Consider the following 21,485-nt stretch of genomic DNA (forward strand, 5'->3'; position numbering starts at 1 on the left):
TCCTCACCCATGATTCAAGAAACATGTTCCTAAAAGCTCTCTCGATCTCTTCTTTCAAGTCTCCGGCAGTAGAGTCTCTTAGTGCTGAGTCCTGTGTCTCTTTCCTCTGGCAGCTCTAAGTGTTCCAGTCACTGGCTACATATTCCACATAATGACTGTTGGGTCCTTCTCTTTTTTCACTGCAGAGCCACAACTACAAGCAGCCCAAGTGGAGTCTAGACATATTAAAGAAAGACGTTCTTCTGCATAGAGTATTATAAATAAACTAGAGGAAATTCTCTTTGTGTGGAGAATAAATAAATAAACCATTCTTTTGTTCCCTTCAGTTTCAGCCCCCTTGTGCAGGAATGTGGAGCTCAGGCACCAGTTCAGCCCCCACTCATTCCCTTGGGACCTGACATCAAGTAGGTGCATGGGAGATAATAGCTAAAGGAATCGCTTAATTGACACCATGATGTTTACCATAGTTGAAATTAGCTGAGTCAAGAAATGTGTGGCAGCCAATAATTCAAGGGAGAAGAGGCCAATTAGGGCATGTCTCTGAGGATAATAAAGTATTAGCTGATATCAAAAAAATATGCAGTGCTTATAAGATGCATGTTATGATGAAAACATTTAAAAACTCTAACTCTTATAACTTTGTTCTTAAGTTAGCAATGAATGAAAATAATGACACTTCTGATTAAAATACAAACATTTTAAATGTAGTTTTATAGGAGTGGGGGGTATGTGTGTTTTGTATGTATGTACATGCTCCTCTGAATTACATGTGCATGCTAGTACATATGCATGTTTGTGGGAACCAGAGGTCAAAATCAGGTGCTTCTCTCTACTGCTTTCCACCTTATTTTTTTGAGACTTACTCATCAATTCAGTGGTGGTCAGCCGGTGAGCTCAGGGATCCACCTGTCTATACCCACTGCCAAGCCCAGTGCTGGGGTCACAGATGCACACTACCCATGTCCAGCCTGTATGTGTGTTCTCAGGTCCTCCAGCACTTAACCAACTGAGCCACCTTCCAGGCCTGGGTTTTGTCTTTCTTATTTATTTATCTATTTATTTGTGTATTTAATGAAAGAATACAGATAGAGTCTGGGGAAATATAACCAATATAATAGAAGGTGCTGAAAATAATCATCGGAGAATGGCCAGAATAGTTAGAAAACCTGAGTACTGCCAGGAGCTGTGCTCTGTTTGAGACCGGGAGTCATCATCTCATTTTATAGCTCAGGGTCAGATGGGCAGTGTAATAAGTCCACAGCTCAAAAGCATTAAGGAAAGAGAAAGAAGATAGGAGGGAGCCATGAGAATATGTAATAATATGACCCACAAGTTCAATTATTTTCACTAAATAGCTCCTACAATCGTGGTAGAGAAAGGATATATGTTTCTAATAATTTAAGAAAGTATGTATGAATTCAGAAAAGAGAGGTTCATATGGAGATAAACTTAATTTTAACAATTGTAAGTGTTCAACTAAGGAATATTCCTAATTCCCTTAATGATTTATCCTTTACAAAGATCACTTTTTAAGGCAAATATCTACGATCTCTCTAGAAGCCTCAGTGGTGTGTCTTCAGAGATAAAATACTGGCGTTAGACCCCACCCCCCAATCTTCTGGCCCAACAACCTGTATAATCTGTGTTCTCAGGGTCTCAAGTCTCAGCTCTGGGGTAACATCCGAATAGCTCATTTGATAAGAATAAGCACCTCAAGCTGTGATTTTCCTCTAGGGCATGCAGGCATTCGCGTGTGCTTTCGGCCGCTGTGACTTTGTAAGTTAGCTCACAGCCAGCCGTGGTCCTACCTCCAGGTACATGAATTGACTGATCTCCTTAGTGTACATGACTTGGTTTCATCATTCAGGACTCCACTCAATTATCTCTTCAGAGAAATCTCTCTAAATCACCCCAAAATTTCACCTAAACTTCTAGTTCATCATTATCTCTTTTATCTGTATTTTTCTACATCATATACCACTATTAGATATGATCATTTGTTTATTATCTTACCTCATTGAAACTCCCATTCTCAGGACAAAGCCAGCCTCATAGTAGCTAGGAAGTAAATATATTTTAAAGGGATGATCAGAAAAGTAACATTAAACTTTAAACTTCAAGGTTCTGTCATAATTGAGAAAGTCTGTTTTTCCGTATACTTCAGAGAGATTTTCTTCAGTGCTTGACTTTATCAGGGTTTCTTGAAATGTTAAAATTTCAAATCAAGAGTTCTTTCTTTCTTCTAGTTGTTTTATTTTATTTTTGAGATTATAATATGTTGATATCATCTCCCCTCTGCCTTCTCCCTCTAGACCCTCCCTTGGTCTCTTTCACATTTGTGTCCTCTTTTTCATTAATTATTATTGCACATATATGTATATTATATATGTATAATATATCCTGTTCAGTCTGCATAATGCTACTCATGTATGTTTTCAGAGCTGATCATTAGATACTGGATCATTAATTGGTGTGTTCTTGGACTCAAGCCCATACAAAGAACCACAGGCAACTAAGGAATACTCAGAGTGGGAGAGCTAGTTTTCTCCAGAGAAAAATTCTTTTTTTCTAAAACAGTTTTAGTGTATTGAAATTTTACATACTAACTAGCTATTGAGAAAGGAATTTCAGAAATTCTGGACTTCACATGTGTCCCTTAGTTGATCTCAAGTAAATAGTGAACTATTCTAAGACCATGGAACATTGATTGCTTCCTGCCCTGAGTCCCAAGACTTGAACCCTTAAAGTTTAAAGTTCATTGCTAATGGCTATAATCAAGACAGATATTTTTGACCAAAAATACTTTGTTACTTAGCTAAATATTCTTACCCACCTCTGGACATTAACTCTGTAGTATACACACACATACATTGCCTCTCAACACACTGAAAAGTCTATTCTAATACATTGTATCATTTTAATATAATTATTCATATCCGGGACATCCAATAAATATTAAAATCTTAAACTTTAAACTTCTGTCATCTGAAATCAAAGAATTACTATGAGAAATTTAGCTTTTCCATATGCTTCAAAGAGATTTTCTTCAATGCTTGACTTCCTCAAGGCTTCTTGACATTAGAGTATGGGTTTCTGTTTAAGCTCTGCCAGCATTCTTATGCAGCCAGTAAACAATGTCATCATTTATATCCCCATATTGGTGATAATTAGTATCCCTTAATCACTGTTCAGTAAATGATTACTATTGTACTTGCTTAGATGGTCATTTGGGCTAAAGTGAAGTAAAGTTAATAACTAGTAAATTAAACAACTTTAAGTTCCACACATTAGAAAAGAAACAGTATGTAGGTTTTTAAATTAAGGAACTTTATGCAGCTGCAAGGTTCATGCAAGGAATAAACTAAAATTCAAGGTATAACACTTTCAGAGTGAAACGTCTGCCCATCAGCTACCAAGACTGCAATTAGGAATGAATTATAGGACAGCTGAGGAGATGGCTCAGTGGAGGAAATGCTTGCTGTGTGTACAAGCATGAGGACCTGCTTGGATGCTCAGCACACATGTGCAAGCTGGGCACAGCAGCTCACACCAGTAATCCTAGAGCTGATAGGCAGACAGGAGGAACCCAGAAGCTTGCCCAGCCAGCCAGTCTAGCTGAATTGGTGAACTCCATGTTCAGTGAGAGACCCTCAAAAAACAAGAGGGAGAGCAATAGAAGACATCCATCACCTGACTGACATCCTGACTGATGCTGACTTGCTATATAGATACATGGGCACATACACTCTCATATATGAATAAACCACACAAACATCTACATACAAGAGAGTTGTAATCTTAACAGATTATCTCTTCACACTTGACATCCAAGAACAAAACAGTGGGAAGGAAGAAGAGGTGTGTCTTTCCAGGTAACAGTGCACGGGAGCTTAGCTAATCCCACTTCCAGTTTTTCATTGTGCATCTCTCCCCGCTGTGCTTTGCATACTCCACTGTATTGTACTGCTAGACCTTCTGCACCTCCACCCACCAGATCTAAAATACACCATTCGCTAAGTCTTCTGTAAGTTCCTCCTCTCTTCCCAGGTTTCCATGTGATGAAATACTCATTTACGTGTGAAAACATGTTATTTACAATGCTGTTACTATGTCCATGTTCTTACAAATCATAATTTTTAAGCTAAGCCACCTAGCTGTATTCTTTCAAACCTGTCAATTAATATATTTCATTCAGTGTACTTATATATCTTTATATGCTATGTATGTCTGGACAATATTTACAAATATTTTGTGGGAAAGAGATATTACTTTCCTCAAATAATACTAGATTTGACTCTTAATTTTATTTCATGGTGCAGCTTAACAACTATAATTTTGTTGTAAAATTGATCAATTGTGTTGACAATTTTATGTGCTTAACTTTAAAACTACAAAATATGTAAAGTTTGTATTTTCTAAAGCCAAATCTTAGAGAACACAAAGCAGTAATTAGAACTATGGAAACCCTTATCTAGAACCAATCACCCTGCAGTCAATCACTTTACAACTTAATAACCTAGCAGGAATAGCTAGAAAGCTGTAGTCTTCAATTCATGAAATGAACAAAGGTTCAGTACTTCCACTTGTGTAGAGGAAATGTGCTGTTGGTCTCTGCTTGCTCTTTTCTTTTGCCTCTTCTAATTTATTTTATTTTATTGTTGTCATTGCTGATTCTTTTTATGTTTATTCTGGGGAAACTAGATAGAAAAAATGGACAATTTAAACAAATATTGCAGGAAAAAAGTTAAAGCTACTTTTAGGATAATGGTATCTATATGCATATGTATGTCCTATAATCTTTGCCATATATTTATGTTTTCTACTAAAATGATCATTCTGAACAAATAATTTTACCTTTATATTCCCTTTATTCCCTGTTATGTACCTGATTGGTTCATCTCATGAATCCAGACTTCCCAAACTAGCTGGTTTAACTGTCCAGTTTTTATTTCCTGTTGCTGTGATAAAATATCCTGAGAAGCAGCTTAGGGGAGAAAGGCTTCGTTTCAGCTCACAGTTCCAGTTTACAGTCCAGCATAGGGGAGGGACCCAGCAGCTAGTCACATCTGCAGTCAAGAGAGAGTGAATCCGTGTGGTTTGGACTCAGCAGTGCAGGACCCACACCCAGACAATGGCACTACCACCTTAAGTTAGTGTCATTCCACATAAATTATTGCAGTCATGACAGTCCTCCACAGACATGCCCCAGACAACATAATCTAGACAGTTCCTCATCGACACTGCCTTCCAGGATTTTAATTTGCCTGTGTCTTCTGTAGTAGGGTAAATCCCTATTTAATATATGTGCCAGCAAAAGGAAGCTACAAATATCTGCTTCCTGTCTCCCATCAAGAAAATTTTCATATTAACATTTATTTACATACGCATTTTCAGAAGGATATTCTTCCTTAGTGATGAACAATTTTAAACTAGACATTAATAGATTCATCCCTTTGTTCTACATTGTTTCCATTAGGTTGTTCTTTACATTGTTAATTTTTTAATAAGTATAATTGCAGCTAAATCTGTATTCATTGACTTTTGGCTTAGCTTAAATCCTGAAGTAGAATTTCTAGGTTAAATATTAGGATTTTAAAAATATTTGCATGTTGCCAAATTTCTCTTCAAAAACCTATCAGTGAGTCAGGTACAGTGCATGTATACCTGTAATCCCAGCCCCTGGAAGGCAGAGGCAGGAGGGGTGGCCACGGGTTCAAGGCCAGCTTGGTCTAAATATTGAGTGCTGGGTCAAGCCAGTGCTATATAGCAAGACTGTTCAAAAGCAAAGAAACAATCATAAAAACATCACACGAACAAGCAAACTAATAGGAAACCAATAAAAGTGTCAGTGACTCACCCACAGCAGTGTTGATTTTTATCATATTTCAGACCCTTAACAACTTATCCTCTGTGTGACAAGTCCACTTTCCTAACCACAGTGACAGATCCAGAAGGCCACCATGTGTGACCATTTATTACTACAGGGAGTTCATAAAGTAAGAGTTCCCAAAGGAAGCCCCCATTGGATTGCTTTAGTTTTAGATGATGTCTAATGAGGGAAGGACAGGAATCCTACCCTCAACCTCCTCCTCCAGATGTGTTGGTGGAATGCAGCTGCGCAGAAACTCAGCCCTGGGGTCAGCAGAGGGATGAAAAAGGGCACTCATTTCATAAAACATTTAATTTACTTCTACTGTAAATGGTCAAGGTTATATTAAAGTGAGTGTATGTCTATATGACCATAGTAACATCATAATATTATTTTATCTGTCCATCTACATATTGCTTTAATAGTTTCACTTATCATTTTTCTTGATTTTGATTATGGCCTTTGTATCCAACTATGAAAAGTAAGATGAAAAATGATAAGATGCAGTAGGAAGTATTGTTTATGTCTGTCTTGCTTCCTCTGTGGTAGATTAGGAGGTTCTTTAGTGATGGATATATACCCGGTGCATACCCTATGTAACTACAGTACTGTTAATATGGCTGTGGGACACAGGTTTTTATTTTAAAGCCTTCCTCTCAACAAAACTTTGGCCTTCTGAGGTTATTCTTTTCTGGTAGAGCATGCTCCAAAATTCACATGTTGCCGGGTGTGGTAGTGCACGCCTTTAATCCCAGCACTCAGGAGGCAGAGGTAGGCGGATCTCTGTGAGTTCAAAGCCAGCATGGTCTACACAGGACAGCCAGGGTGATTACACAGAGAAGCCCTGTCTTAAAAAACCAAAACAAACAAACAAATATGCTAAACCTCTCTCTCTTGCTCTTCTCTCTCTCTCTCTCTCTCTCTCTCTCTCTCTCTCTCTCTCTCTCTCTCTCTCTCTCTCTCTCGTGTGTGTGTGTGTGTGTGTGTGTGTGTGTGTGTGTGTGTGTGTGTGCGCGCGCATGCGCGCACGCCACAAATTCATGGAATAAGAGCTATCTGGAAAGAAAGGTGTTCCATACACACAGCTATTCTACTTCAGAATGCTTTGTAGAACATTATTGAATGATGACAGTCTTGGTAATAACTATGAGAAGGAAAACAGAATTCTTGTAGTTCTTCCTCTGAGCCTAACACTCCACTCACAGCCTTCCTTGTGTTTTTTCACTCTTTAAATAAGATTGCAGAAAATTAAGAAGGTTCCTTCAAGGTTATATGGTTAGTCACTAAAGCCAAAGATCAAATCCTGATGTCCTGAGTCAGTGCTGTATACTTTCCAACAGTACCATTTGGCTGTAATAAAACCATTTAGACATTTTAATCCCTCAGGGTTCTTCAATTCTGGTATAAATGTCATTCTCATTGATGATCCTAAATATATATTTATTTATATGTATTTATTTTGAAGGGCTTTAACCTCCACATACTCCCTAATGTTATAATTTCCACTTATCAGCTTTTCCCTTACAAATTATTTAAAACAAATATTCTTCTTTTGCACATGATAATCCTAGGGCTCAGAGTAGCACACATAATTATTCTTCAGAAGATGTCAGTGAGGTGGCAGCACAGCTGGGATTCTACTGGAAGACTGCCTTCTACACGATTACTCTCCATTTTATTAAAGAAGAACAAAATCCAACAAATGGGAACATTGTTTGTGTGGGGTATTGTGAAAATGCAAGCAGTGATTTTCTCTCTGCCTTATTTCTCATTAAAATTGATACGAGAAACAAATAGTTCAATGTAGTTTTAAACTTTCACACTGGATCTTACCCTTTTAAATCTTGGGGAAGATATTTTTGTCTCTTGACTTTTAATTCCTTTCTTTTATTACTCACGTGCTGAACAGTCCCATTATCAGGACAAAAGTAAAGCACAAACTATAACTCTAATACCAAGTCAAAATGATGATGTCTAAATAAATTTCCCAATCCCTGCAAAACAGGCTGCAGATTTATAGGGAGCAGCTGGAGAGCCTGCTTGCAGATGTTTCATCCCCATTCTGCCTCCTACAACTCCCCAGGAACTGCAAGAATCCCTGGTCCTGTCTTCAATTTACTCCCTGTGAGGTATTAGTCTTGCAGTGGTCCATGGTCCGCTTCCAGGTTTCAGTGATTCGTTAACTACTTTCTGACTCTGTCTAAAAATATGAGGGAAGTCTTTATTTTTGAAAACTTGAATTACACCAATAATTACAAATTAAGTAAAATTAAACAACTGTTTAAAATGTAAGAGTAATGAAAATATCTAGCCCTCTTAGAAAAATTAACCATTATTAAGTAAGCCTACTTAAACTTAAAGCACATGTGGCCTTCTGCACAGCCCGCTCTTAAGAAAGCCCCAGTTTTCATGTTTGTGTTCTCCATGACCATTCAACCAGTGCCTCAGGAGCAGAAATAAACTTGAGTCTGACTTTGTGCATAGTTGCCTTTTGTGTTATAGTTGTCTGGATAGAGAATAGAGTATATTCAAGACTATGCTACCTGGAAATCTTAAATCCTAAAAATACATTCCAAAGATGCAAAATTTACTTGTTATATTCCTGATGTTTCCTCTAAAATGCCTCTTCTGTCTTTTCCCTTTTTACTCTCATCTTCATTTTTAATGATCTACCGGCTGACAGTGTGTTTACATCCAAAATGCAAAGCAGACAGATGGGCATGTCAGGGAAGAACATGACCAAAAGCACGAGCATCAGTGGAGACATGTGCTCCCTCGAGAAGAATGATGGCAGCCAGTCGGACACCGCAGTGGGCACCTTGGGTACCAGTGGCAAGAAGCGACGCTCTAGCATTGGGGCCAAAATGGTAGCTATTGTTGGTCTCTCCCGGAAGAGTCGCAGTGCGTCTCAACTCAGCCAAACCGGTAGGAATTTTTATGTTTCTCTTGACTTCTTCCTGTTTGAGTTGTCCTTACAATACGCATTCTTTTCGTGTTGTTTTATCACAGTAATTGTGGATAGTGACATCGTCCAGAGGAAAAAGGGAGTTTTAGGCTAGTTCATACGTCTGAAAAGTAACAATGATTTTTTTTCAGCAATCTAGCAGCCAGTTTGAAAGTGAACTGTGGCGGCAGTTGAAAGTGGGTGTCTTTGCTCCTCAGGGGAGACTCTGACTTCGACTGCTAGGTGCTGAGGCCTTGTGAGGCAGCTTTGATCCGCGGGACCCTTGCTTTCCCCTAGGTTCCTCACCGTGGAGCGCGCTGCTTTAATTTTCGTTCCCAGCAATTTGCAATGGAGATGATGACACCCCATATTTTGAGTTTATTGCAGACAACCTAACCTTCTTTTCAGTTTGGAAGCAACATTTACCAGTACTATCCATCTCTTCACTGAGTCTTCATTTCCTTGTTAAAACTTCAAGAACCAGTATTCTTCAGCCGCTGGGATGGAAGGATTTTTCTGCTGACAGTGAAGATATTCAAGGCTTTGCTACTTTAAATCCGGTTTCTAATTACATCTGCAAAAATAAATTATATACAGCACTCCTACTTAGAAATGCCACTGTTAGCAATTAAGAAATTTCTGAGTCAAAGCATGCCTCTTTTTCAAATGGATGTTGCTAATTAAACCCTGGTATCTTGAAAATAATAGCATATCTTCTACTTAAACAAAGGCATGTAATATGGTGTTCTTTTATAGTAAAATAAATTAATAGGCAACTGGATTAAATCTAATTTCTGTTTGGATGCTAGGGTTTTTTGTTTTGTTTATCAGAAATTGGAGTATATTTCTACAACACAAAATAATTTAAGATTGTATTAATTCTTGGACCCGCCTAATCTTGGTTTTGCAAACCATATTTTGATAATGAAAACTGGGCCTTGTGTGATAATAACATCATATTGAAATAGTTATTTGATAATATTCTTTAAATTCTGGTTACAGCTTACTTTGTAGGTTTTGTTATTGTATTTTTTGTTTGGTGTTTTAAAATACTATTTCTCATTTTTACTTAGAAACATAACTTTAATTTGCCGATACACAGATTACCTTTAAATGATTTCAAAAACAGCTAGTACTTATACATGATTAAGTGTCGTGTTGACATAACAAATGTTGGGATTTTGATTGACAGGTGATTTTGTACTTTCTAGCAATTAAAACTTTTTTTGCAAATCCTTAGTTAAAACTCACACACATGTGTAAATCTGAAATTGCTGTAAAGTAGTCTGTGTTTTAAAAAGAATTAGAAATGCACAACCAATTAGTGAAGGAAAGGGGATGCAGAGAGGCAGAGCCCCGTCCACTGAGCTGCATTAGGACAGCCACAAGGCAGCAGTCCAGCTGTTACACTCTAGGGAAACCATGGTGACATGTTTTGGGCATCCCAAAAAGCCTTAAGGAAAGACCTTAAGGAATGAAGATGCTGTGGGTGTTTAACTCAGTTGAAACATCATATAGTGCATACATTTTTTTGAAACATCACATTCAGTTAACATGTGAACTTCTTATGTGGCAGTAAAAAATACATTTATTTTTTACTTCAAAATGAGAAGACTAAAACTTAGATAATATCTGGTATTAACCTACATAATTAACTACACTTAATAAAATCTTTGGCAAACATTGAGCATTTACTGTGTATCAGATGTATCAAACACAAAGGCAAGCAAAGGTCATTTATCTCAGGATTCTTTTTGTTTTTTTGAGACAGGGTTTCTCTGTGTAGTTTTGGTACCTGTCCTGGATCTCACTCTGTAGACCAAGCTGGCCTCAAATTCACAGAGATCTTCCTGGCTCTGCCTCCCGAGTGCTGGGATTAAAGGCGTGTACCACCGCCGCCTGGCTCAGGATTCTTAAAACATAAGAATCCGAGACAAATATTTAATACGTTGCTTCCAGCATCTGTCAGATGAACTAGAGTTACACGAAGATCCACTGGGCCTTCAGATTACAGCTGGCTCCCCAGTCTAGGGTTTCAGGAGGTAGTTCCCGGAGAAGATGGCCCCTGATCTACGGTACCATCTCAGTGACTGGAGTGACCATGAACTAGGCTCCAGACAGAAACCATAACGAACAAGGTTTAAAGGTGGATGTGTGCCAGAATGATTAAGCTGTTCTGTGTAATTTTAATGGAAGGTACTGGCCTGACTGCCTGGAGATAAGGCTGATAGATAAGTGAGCACGAAACTCCTGTTGGAATGGAGTGAGTTGGGATGAGGTAGAGAAAGGATAATAGACTCAGGGGAGTTTTAAAGAGTGCAGTTAGTGCCGGGTGGTGGTGGCGCACGCCTTTAATCCCAGCACTTGGGAGGCAGAGGCAGGTGGATCTCTGTGAGTTCGAGGCCAGCCTGGTCTCCAAAGCAAGTTCCAGGAAAGGCGCAAAGCTACACAGAGAAACCCTGTCTCGAAAAAACCAAAAAAAAAGAAAAGAAAAAAAGAGTGCAGTTAGTACTCAGGCGCTGACCACTGGGTAGACATGAGGCGCTAAAGAGGTGGTTCAAAGCTGCCCCCCAGATTCCTTGTTTGCCGCTGTAGGTGGATCACCGTGCCCTTAACACATACTGTATGCAGAAGAGGGTATGTAGGGAAGGACCAGCGGGGATGAGTGATTCAGAATACTCTGACATCCTCTGTGCAAATCCCCAAGGAGAGGTATCCAAAACATACTCAACCAAACATGTCTCATCTTGACATAAACATGAGAGTTATGAAGTTTAGACTAAAGCTGAAATTGTCTGAGAAGAACATAATGGATAAAAGAGCAGTAAACTGAGACAATACTCTTTGGAAGATTGATCTTTAGAGTTTGGTCCAGGAAGGAGGTCACAGAGAAGAAACCAAAAAAAAAATAGAATGATTATGAAAAAATGACAGAAGCTCTTAAGCATGCTGTGTCCAGGAGCTAGAATCAAGAGAGGTTGGTCAGTATTTCTCCATGGCCAATGTCTTTTGTACAGTTTTTGCAAAAGTATTCCATATATACTTACACAGCATTTCTATTTCAAAATTATGGATCTTGTGAGCCTATATAGAGATTCTTTAACAATACTGGCTTGGTTTCCATGTATAACTAATCATAGATTATTTTTTACCTTCACAAACATATATCATTCAATTTTTAATCATGTTTAAAATTGGTAATTATTTCCAAATATCAACTTAGTAGTTTTGACCTAGTAACAACAGAATTCAGACCATCTCTTTGTACAACTACAGAACACTCCTTATATATAGCTATAGATAGGTAGGTAGGTAGGTAGATAGATAGATAGATAGATAGATAGTTAGATAGAGTTGTTATATATAGCTACTGCACACACACATTGTGAGATATATGTGTGTCTTGTGTGTGTGTGTGTGTGTGTGTGTGTGTGTGTGTGTGTGTGTGTGTGTGTAAAATAGGTCCCCTTTAACTTGGCTTTTTTTCCCCCTAATAACCAATTGAGTCCAATTAGTGCTGCCCATGTGTTCGTGGGTGTGCGGCCATCCACTGGAGGGTGGGTAACCTACCAGTGGCCACACTCTCCAAAGAAAATGACTTTCTCCAAAGCTAAGAGTGGGTTCATTTCTTCGTCAGGATCTCATCCTCTTATGTCATGTTGTTACTGCTTATAAAAGAATAAAACTCTTAAATGTTATTGTTAAGGAAACAATATGTTTCCATTATTTCTGCAAATGCAAATGGTCTTGTATTATACTTTTCCGTACATGCAGGTTCTAAATTATTAATTTGCTAGTGAACTCTTGTGTTATTTTATTTATTTTCCTATCACAAATTAAGATTGCTTGTTTGACCCTAGATTCTAATCTGTGTACCTTACTATCCATAACTTTTTTGGTTTTTTGAGACAGGGTTTCTCTGTGTAGCTTTGGAACCTGTCCTGGATCTTGCTCTGTAGACCAGGCTGGCCTTGAACTCAGAGATCCACCTGCCTCTGCCTCCTGAGTGCTGGGATTAAAGGCGTGCACCACCACTGCCTGGCTCCATAACTTTATAACATCTAAAAAGGACCTTTTGCCGACAACTGCAACATGTGTTCAGTCTATGAGGTAGTTCATAGGCACCTTTGGAGGATCATTCTGACTGCCGTCAGTGTTAATAGTAAAGAGGATAGAGAAGAGGAGTATTCAAAAACACTACAATGCACTTAAGTGACTATTTATATCTTAGATACTTTCTTGGCAGCAACATATGAAGAAATAAAAGTTAACTCACAATTTACATGTTTTTTACTAGAGAACACAAGATTTAAACTTTTCCTAACATAAAATTATAACCGGTATTTACTATATTAAAACATATGATTAGCAGGAGCAAGAGTTTATTGTTTAATTTCACACATCAAAAGCTTTATGGAGATGGACCTGCCCCAAAGTTGCTCCTCTTGATGAGTCCATGTCGCCTACAATGTGTTTTTGTAATTAGTTCTTTTCGTATCACTAGGGGAAAACTTCCTTTCAAAATAAAAATTCCTCTGAGTAAGACTTTTAATATAGGCTTTACTTAATTTAATTGGTTATAAATTTAAGGTGTAAATAGCCAAGAGGAATTGCTCATGGGAATAATCAGTAGTTGCCTAATAACTATAAATAAGTAGGCCATAAAGAGCATGCTTCTGAGCTGAGAAACACATATAAAGAAAAGAAATCTTTTGATTTTATTAGAGCCAAGTGCTTGAAAGCTTCCTGCGTATCTGAGTATAAACAGGAGTATAGTTCTGAGGTCAGGCCGTTTGAAATGAATCCCCACACTGGCATACAGAGCTGCTCTGTCTTTACTCTACTGAGTCCTGCTCTAGTTAACCGCTATGAAGACTTCCAAAGACAACTGCAGGCGGGCACCTGCTGGAAAATGAGTAAAACTGCAAACGCCAGTGTAACTGTGGGCAGTGGCGAGGAGGGATGTGCAGCTCACTTTCCAGTGTGTGTAAAGGGACTGGGGCTCGTTCTCCCCAAGGGCTTGAGTGCTGTTGTGCATGGCAGACTTCACAGGATGAGTAACACTAACACGGACTCCATCCTCTCTGATGCTGTTCGAAGTGAAGACATCCTTGTAACGTTTTGTTCCAAGATAAATGTTCTTTCATTGAAACTACTACTCACTGCCTTGTAAAATTTTTAAATTATTCAGTGAATATGTATTTAGATTTACTACTTAACAAACAATTGGATAAATGCTCATTCAGATTCTCTTTGTTTGATATGTATGTTCCAGACAGATAGACAATCTTAAACAAATGAAGAGTAATTAGTCAAAAGTACAAAGTTTGCCTTGAAGTAAGAGTCTATCACAGAGGATACTAACCTAGTTTGCCCCATCTTTCTATCATCAAAGCCAAATGGCTTTGCGATTTCAATTCCACCAAAGGGTCTGCATTTGTATGCTGTATCTGCTATGAGAGGAAGAGGCAGCAGATTATAGTTTAATCTAGATATATATTCTGGATTACAATGTGAGAAAGTAGAATCTAGCATGCTTTTCTTTAGTATTCAAGTTAGGGACCAATGGGATGATGTAATCCGGGGGCTTTGGGTCCTAAGTGTGACTTTGATTTTTGTATTGTTCTGGTATATGCAAAATTCATTTCTTTTTATTGGCAACTTTATAATTGCTTAGAAAAATCAAAGTGTGGTAAGAGCTCATAACAAAGTATGAGCCGAGGTGGGGAAACATTTTGATGAGGAGACTGACAGTGAGGTGAGGTATAGTGCCGAAGCCTGGTAATAACGGTCTAGGAAGGCCAATAGCACCACAGAGTGCCTCCAGGAGACTGTCTGCAGATGACACTCTGAGGCAGCTTTCTATGTCAACACCTCTCAGCCAAACTCTCCTTTCCAAAGGAAATAGGTGCTGAAGGTCGGGGACAAGGGCCACGACCCTCCTGTCACCCCTTCTGCTCCGCCTGATACTCGAAGTGTCTCTGTCCCCTCCTGGGCCCTTCCTGTTACTTCCAGCTGTGGTTTCTTGTCCTGGATTAGAGCTTCTGTGACACAGGAAGAAGGATGCTAGAGTTGTGACTCTCCAGCAGGCCGGATTCTCTTCATGGCACCAGGCAGTTGGGAAATAGCTTATTGGAGACTCCAGTCTGACAAGTTTACTTCAGCCTCGTGTTAAGTCGATTTAACTGTGTGTCAGGTTTGTTCTCAAATACGATGTTATGTGACTTATTTCACTTGGAAAAATTTCTTTGCAAATAAATATAATGAAGTTATTTTAAACAAATTAAAGAAACTATACATTATAAACAAAATTCTCAATTTCATGAGCAATGAAAAAGACGCTATTCTCTATAACTAAACACAAAGGTGAACATCTAAGAATTCAGTCTGGCTTCCTTTCTTAGCTTACATTCTAATCTTATGAAAAAAGTAGTGGCTCGATTAAGCATCTCTCTTCTGGTTATCCTAACCTGCTGACTCAGGAACAATACAGGAAGCTCTGATTGGATGCAGCCTCAACAACCTGCTGCCATCATGACCCCCACCATCAACATCATCACGGTCACCAGTCTGTTGCATACCAATACTGGCCTAGCTTTAGTTCAAAATGAGGGCCATTACATTCTTTCAGGCTTTATTCTTGGTGCTTCATGATTTTGGACATGTTTATATCCATAGCTGTGAAGAATAAACTTTTCTATAATGAAGAAAATATACATGAGTTATTACATAGTAGCTTTTCTTTTTGAAGAAAAATGAAGTATAAGTAATTGAATGTAAGTAATATTTCTAAGTATTTCTTAGAAACAGAAGTTTTGCATTCTTTTGAACTTCTATCTTATTATGAGAGTGTTATGTCAGAAACACAAACACATGTGGGTCTTCCACAATTCAGAATAACCATGGATTTACAAGGTATAGTGGTTTCATTGGCAACAATTTACTAAATAGTCCTGCTTTCCTTGATAGCCCTCCCGAGGCCAACATGGTTCTTTTATTCCAATATTAATTACTAATTTTAACTCTCAGATAATGTATGATGTATCACACAATAACTTTATCTATGTGTATAAATATGTAGGTCACAGAATAAGAGGCGCCAGTGGAGTTCAAGAAGTTTCGAAGAGACCTGAGAAGGAGACCACTCATAGAAATGCAAAATGAGTTAGAATGGGGTGCGAGGAGGTCTGCTGGAGTCACCGATGGGCCAGAGTTGACCTCCACAAGATGGGGAGAGGTTAGAGAGGTAAAGGGCAGGACCATGGCGAGGCAGGCCAAACTGCTGGGCAGATAGGCAGACGCACTGGATAGACAGTAGCAGTGCAGAGCACACCCGCTAGACTGAGTCTAGCTGAGGTACGGGGACAGGCAGGAGTTCTCTGCCTATTGCTCAGTGTTCTGCACGGTGTTGTCCTCACTGTGGGGCCAGCCGAGGGGGTTGCCGCTTCTCCTCCGATTTGTTCCCAGCCTGGCTTTTCCTGATAAGTTAAACATAACCGTGTGTCTCTACAATTCCAGTGTACTTTGATAGATGTGCAGAGTGGCACCCTTTCTACTTTCAGGCCTGAATTATTTTTCAGTCTGTGCCTTATGGGTGGTGCCAGACAAATGGTTTCTTCCTTTGTCTATCCTCCTCCATCCCCCAAATAGAGTCAAATGCCACCTGTAAAATGGAGTCTCTCAGGGCAAGGCGCATCTGAAAACCTGCTGTGTAACTTAGGGTAGACGTTAATCTCGCATGTGAAGGACAAAAACAACACGAGATCTCTAGTAGTGCTCTCCTTTGCCATCAGCAAAGTTGAAGAACATTCACCTACTTTAATCTGCATGCTTGACTGGCATAGGTAGGAAAGTGATGAACTCAACAAGTGCATTAGACATAGCAAGCCAGCAGACATGTGAATGTAGATTTCTGCTATGAGTTAATCAGCTGTCATGTTTCAGTATAATTTATTATGATTAACAACACATTGTTTCTGCTTATAAATGTGATAAATACATACTCAATACGTGAGTTGCTTTCCCCAGTTTAATATAGCAGGTGGTCAGAATACTGTGTATCTAACACTGGAGCAAAGAAACAACCAAGCAAACAGCAAAAAAAGAGACTTGCTCGAGATCTCATAGTAATGTATCAGTAATAAAACCAATAAAACGCTAGTTCAGTATTTAATGATGTCTTCGGCTAGGAAGGGTTCTTTTGAAATTCAGTTGGTGGAACTGTTTGGGAAGGATTACAGGTGTGCCCTCGCTGGAGTCAGCCCTCTCTCTGCTTTGTCCTTGGAGGTCAGCACCGTGCCTGCCTCCCACCATGGACTTACCCCCTCTGGAACCATGAACCCCAATTAAATACTTTCTTTTATACGTTGCCTTGGTAACGATGTTTTGTCACAGCAATTGAAAAGTAACTAAGACACAACAGACATGAAGACAGTAAATGTGTGTATCTTCTGTGTAATATCTATACATTTTCAGAATTAAGCTGATATTATTGCCATTCTATTGCGTAAGATAATAACCAGTTTCTAGCTTTTACATGTCAATCAAGATTAAATGCTACCTGAAAATTTTTATAAGAAATTATTAAGCTGGGTGGCAGTGGCACACGTCTTTAATCCCAGCACATGGGAGGCAGAGCCAGGCTGATCTCTGTGAGTTCAAGGCTAGCCTGGTTTACAGAGTGGCATCCAGGATAGGCACCAAAACTACACAGAGAAACCCCATCTTGAAACCCCCCCAAAAAAAACCCCTGCACTTGCATTTTTGTTACATTGTTATTTGAGGATAGCAAGCAGCTTTATAACTAAGAATCCAATGTGTGGTCCTGTATGTTTGCCTAATGTCAAAGAGATCATACATAAAGGCGTGCGCCACCACCCGGCACAAGTGCAGTCTTTTACACACTGCTGTAGATCTGGACTACACGTGGCTCTATTCACTGTGTGCACCACCACCCGGCACAAGTGCAGTCTTTTACACACTGCTGTAGATCTGGACTACGCGTGGCTCTATTCACTGTGTGCACCACCACCCGGCACAAGTGCAGTCTTTTACACACTGCTGTAGATCTGGACTACGCGTGGCTCTATTCACTGTGTGCACCACCACCCGGCACAAGTGCAGTCTTTTACACACTGCTGTAGATCTGGACTACACGTGGCTGTATTCACTGTGTGCACCACCACCACCCGGCACAAGTGCAGTCTTTTACACACTGCTGTAGATCTGCACTACACGTGGCTGTATTCACTGTGTGCACCACCACCACCCGGCACAAGTGCAGTCTTTTGCACACTGCTGTAGATCTGGACTACTTGTGGCTGTATTCACTGTGTGCACCACCACCACCCGGCACAAGTGCAGTCTTTTACACACTGCTGTAGATCTGGACTACTCGTGGCTGTATTCACTGTGTGCACCACCACCACCCGGCACAAGTGCAGTCTTTTACACACTGCTGTAGATCTGGACTGCGCGTGGCTGTATTCACTGTGTGCACCACCACCACCCGGCACAAGTGCAGTCTTTTACACACTGCTGTAGATCTGGACTGCGCGTGGCTGTATTCACTGTGTGCACCACCACCACCCGGCACAAGTGCAGTCTTTTGCACACTGCTATAGATCTGGACTACACGTGGCTGTATTCACTGTGTTGTTGTAAGTTCCCTGAGAAGAAGGAAGAGCTCTCACCACCTGCTCTTTTCTGCTGAGCAAAGTAATCCAAGGTTTGAAAAATGCAGTTACCTAATTTAGATGCAGATGGAAAAGTGTTATTAATCATAATAACAAATTATACTTAAAAACATTATAGTTGATTAACTCATAAAAGTAATCTAAACTCATATCTGCTGGCTTTCGATATCGCATTCATTTCTTTTTTTCTATAAAAAGCTGGCTCAGTGTCTGTCTCTAAATCAAATATTTGCTAATTATATAACTGACAGACTGGAGAGAGTGATGGGCCTTTAGATGGTTACTTGGTGTGGTGTGGCCCGGTGAACATACAGCCTTTGCCTTAGAGCAGTGTCTCCTGAAGTTCCTCTGACAGACATCAGGTCTTTGGATGCCACCAGCTGTTAAACAAAACAGTGGCGTTTGATGGCCAAATAACGGTGTGGGGGGTGAGGGGGAAGGTAGTTAAATCATGCTAATATTGCTAATCTTTTCTTAACTTCGTAAAGTCTTACTGTGTTTATGTGCTTTGTGACTATGCAGAATATTTAGAGAACAAGTAATTAATTCCAAACTCGCATTAAGCAAATAATTCTTTAGTGTGAAGCGTGTCTTGGACTATTTGGGGAAACACCTATGCGTCCTCGGGTTAATATCACCTGAAGGATGACCATCTGCAGTCTTGCCATAGGCCAGCAGTGAAGCGTCAACATATGGGCTGTGGAGTCAACTAGGATAAAGTCCAAAACTGTCCTCAATCTCCAGTTACAGCGTGTGCCTTTAAGACGAGAGGGTGGAGAAAGTGGGCAAAGAGCCGTAGTGCTGACTCGTGCCACGTCTTAAGATGTTACTTGGTATCCTGTGGGGCACGAGAGAGTTAGACTTCTCACAGGTGGGAGTTCTATGGCGAACGACTTAAGTAGGATCTTAAGGAAGACCTTTAATCTTAGCTGCCGACCATTTCTGCTGTGCTTCTGTATTATGTATCCTAAGCATAATCAAACTTTATTCCTGAGTCCATTAAAAATACTATCATTAAATTAAAATTTAGGCATCCCTGGGGCAAGGGGTGGGGCAAATAGTACAAGACTAACAGGAATAAAATCTGTGTTGTTGTAATACAAACATTTTTTCTTTTAAAGTCAGTTTTATGTAAGAGAATGTTATCATTATCATTAGAACCATAAGAGAAAATGATAAATCCTATATTTTTCTATATAAATAAGTCTTTTTTTCTTTTAAAAATATTTATTTTAATTATGCATGTGTTCATGCACATGAGGAGCTGTATACAGAGGCTAAGAGGATGTAAAGTCCCCTGGACCTGGAATTATAGGAGGTTGTGAACTACCTAACATGGATACTGGGAACCAGACTTAACTCCTTCACAAGAGCAGTGTGCTCTAACCACTGGGTCATCTTTCCGGTGACACACCTGGATTGTTTTGTTTGTTTATGATAGCACCTCACTGAAAAGATGTGCCAAATTAAAACTGAAAAATAATGATTTTGTGCACTTCTCTTTATACAACACTTGTGTAATATAATTCTGCATTTCCACATTTGGAATCATTTTTCTGGAGGAATATTTATTTGTGTACATATAACTTTATTTCCCCTTAAAATCTAATGACATCTTTTTATGCCTCTTAAAAGACCTACCTCAAGGCAAATAAATGTTGCTGTAATAAATCAGGGTGGCAAATGATCTCTTCTTGAATCAGATGTTAATTGACAGACTTCTACTTTTATGTTTGGGCTTTTTTCCCCCCTCCTGCAAATAACTCTTCATATTTTTGTATTTGGGGAATGTTTTACTTGAAAGTTACAATTTTTATCCTGAGAAAAAAGATACTTAATACATCCTTGTCGTAGAATATTTAAGCCCTACAATCCACTATTAATATTTAGGGAATTTTCTTTTAAGCTGTTTACATGATTATGTTTGTTTTTTGCTGGTAAAAAAAATGCTTTTATTGGGGACAAGGAAACCACAGATGTAGCAGGTACACAGAGGGGAAGACCCTCCACACAGCAGAGGGAGGACTCGGGAAGCAAAGTCCTGTTCGTTTGCATAGTTTTAAATGGCTGATCCAGTTTGTACATATTGCACATAATGTTACAACAATAATTATATTCTTATCACAAACATCTGGCTCCAAAAATTCTGTCAAGTACAAACACTAGTTTTAAGAGCATATCAATTTTTTAATAATCATTATATTTAAATATGTGACTTTCTTTTAGAAACAATACTGAGATATAGTTCTCACGCCACACAATTCATTAAGTAGTATATAACCCAACAGTTTTTAATATATTCAAGTCATATGCAACCATCTCCACAATTTTAGAGTATTGTCATCACACCCGAAAGTGCCTCCCTTCCCAAAAACTGTCAGCTCATTTCTCACTCTTTCCTCCTTCTCTGCGACTGCTAATCTATTCAGCATATCTTTACATTTCTCTATTCTGGGCTTCCATTATAGATGCTCGTCTTTCGTGACTAACTTCTTTCACTTAGAATAATTTTTTCAAGATTTACCCATGTTGTCGTGTGTTTTCAGCTTTGTGTGGTTGTGCCTCTTTATGTCAACTATGAATGGGCATTTGGACTAGTTCCATCTTTTGACTGTTAGGAATAATGCTGGTGTAAGCATTCATGTACAAGTGCCTTGTCATCTGTATTTTCATTCTCTTGACTATGAAAACGTGAGTGGGGTTACAGGATGATATGATAGCTCTACATTCAGTCATTTGGGGAAAAGCTAATGAAATTCTCAACTATTTAGCAGAGTATAGAGAATATTCTTTTGTCTTCTGATGCTGAGACCCATAACTTTTGCCTTGTAAATTTGTGATGTAACTGAATAAAGTTCCCAGCCTGTATTTGATAGTTTCATTAATTTAAACTATTTTCACCATTGAGAATCTTTGGAGTGAAGCGGTAGATATAACTAAGTTCTATAGACATATAACTTTTATTTAAAAGGGTTTT

General features: G+C 39.0%; 1 protein-coding gene across 49 annotated transcripts in view; it reads left to right on the forward strand.

Moving 5' to 3' along the window:
• The window catches only part of Rims2 (regulating synaptic membrane exocytosis 2), a 490,233-nt gene that overhangs the window by 403,469 nt on the left and 65,279 nt on the right, over positions 1-21,485 (forward strand). For 34 of the 49 annotated variants that reach the window (XM_052747649.1, XM_052747654.1, XM_052747651.1 and 31 more), the window contains one exon: positions 8,553-8,794. The exons of the other annotated variants lie outside the window; for them this stretch is intronic. In XM_052747649.1, the coding sequence (XP_052603609.1) occupies positions 8,553-8,794 (242 nt within the window). The remainder of the gene's footprint in view (positions 1-8,552; positions 8,795-21,485) is intronic. 49 annotated transcript variants of the gene reach the window in all.

Source organism: Peromyscus californicus, unplaced genomic scaffold, assembly GCF_007827085.1.
Source record: "Peromyscus californicus insignis strain IS unplaced genomic scaffold, ASM782708v3 Scaffold_20__1_contigs__length_68692818, whole genome shotgun sequence".
NCBI classification, from domain to species: Eukaryota; Metazoa; Chordata; class Mammalia; order Rodentia; family Cricetidae; genus Peromyscus; species Peromyscus californicus.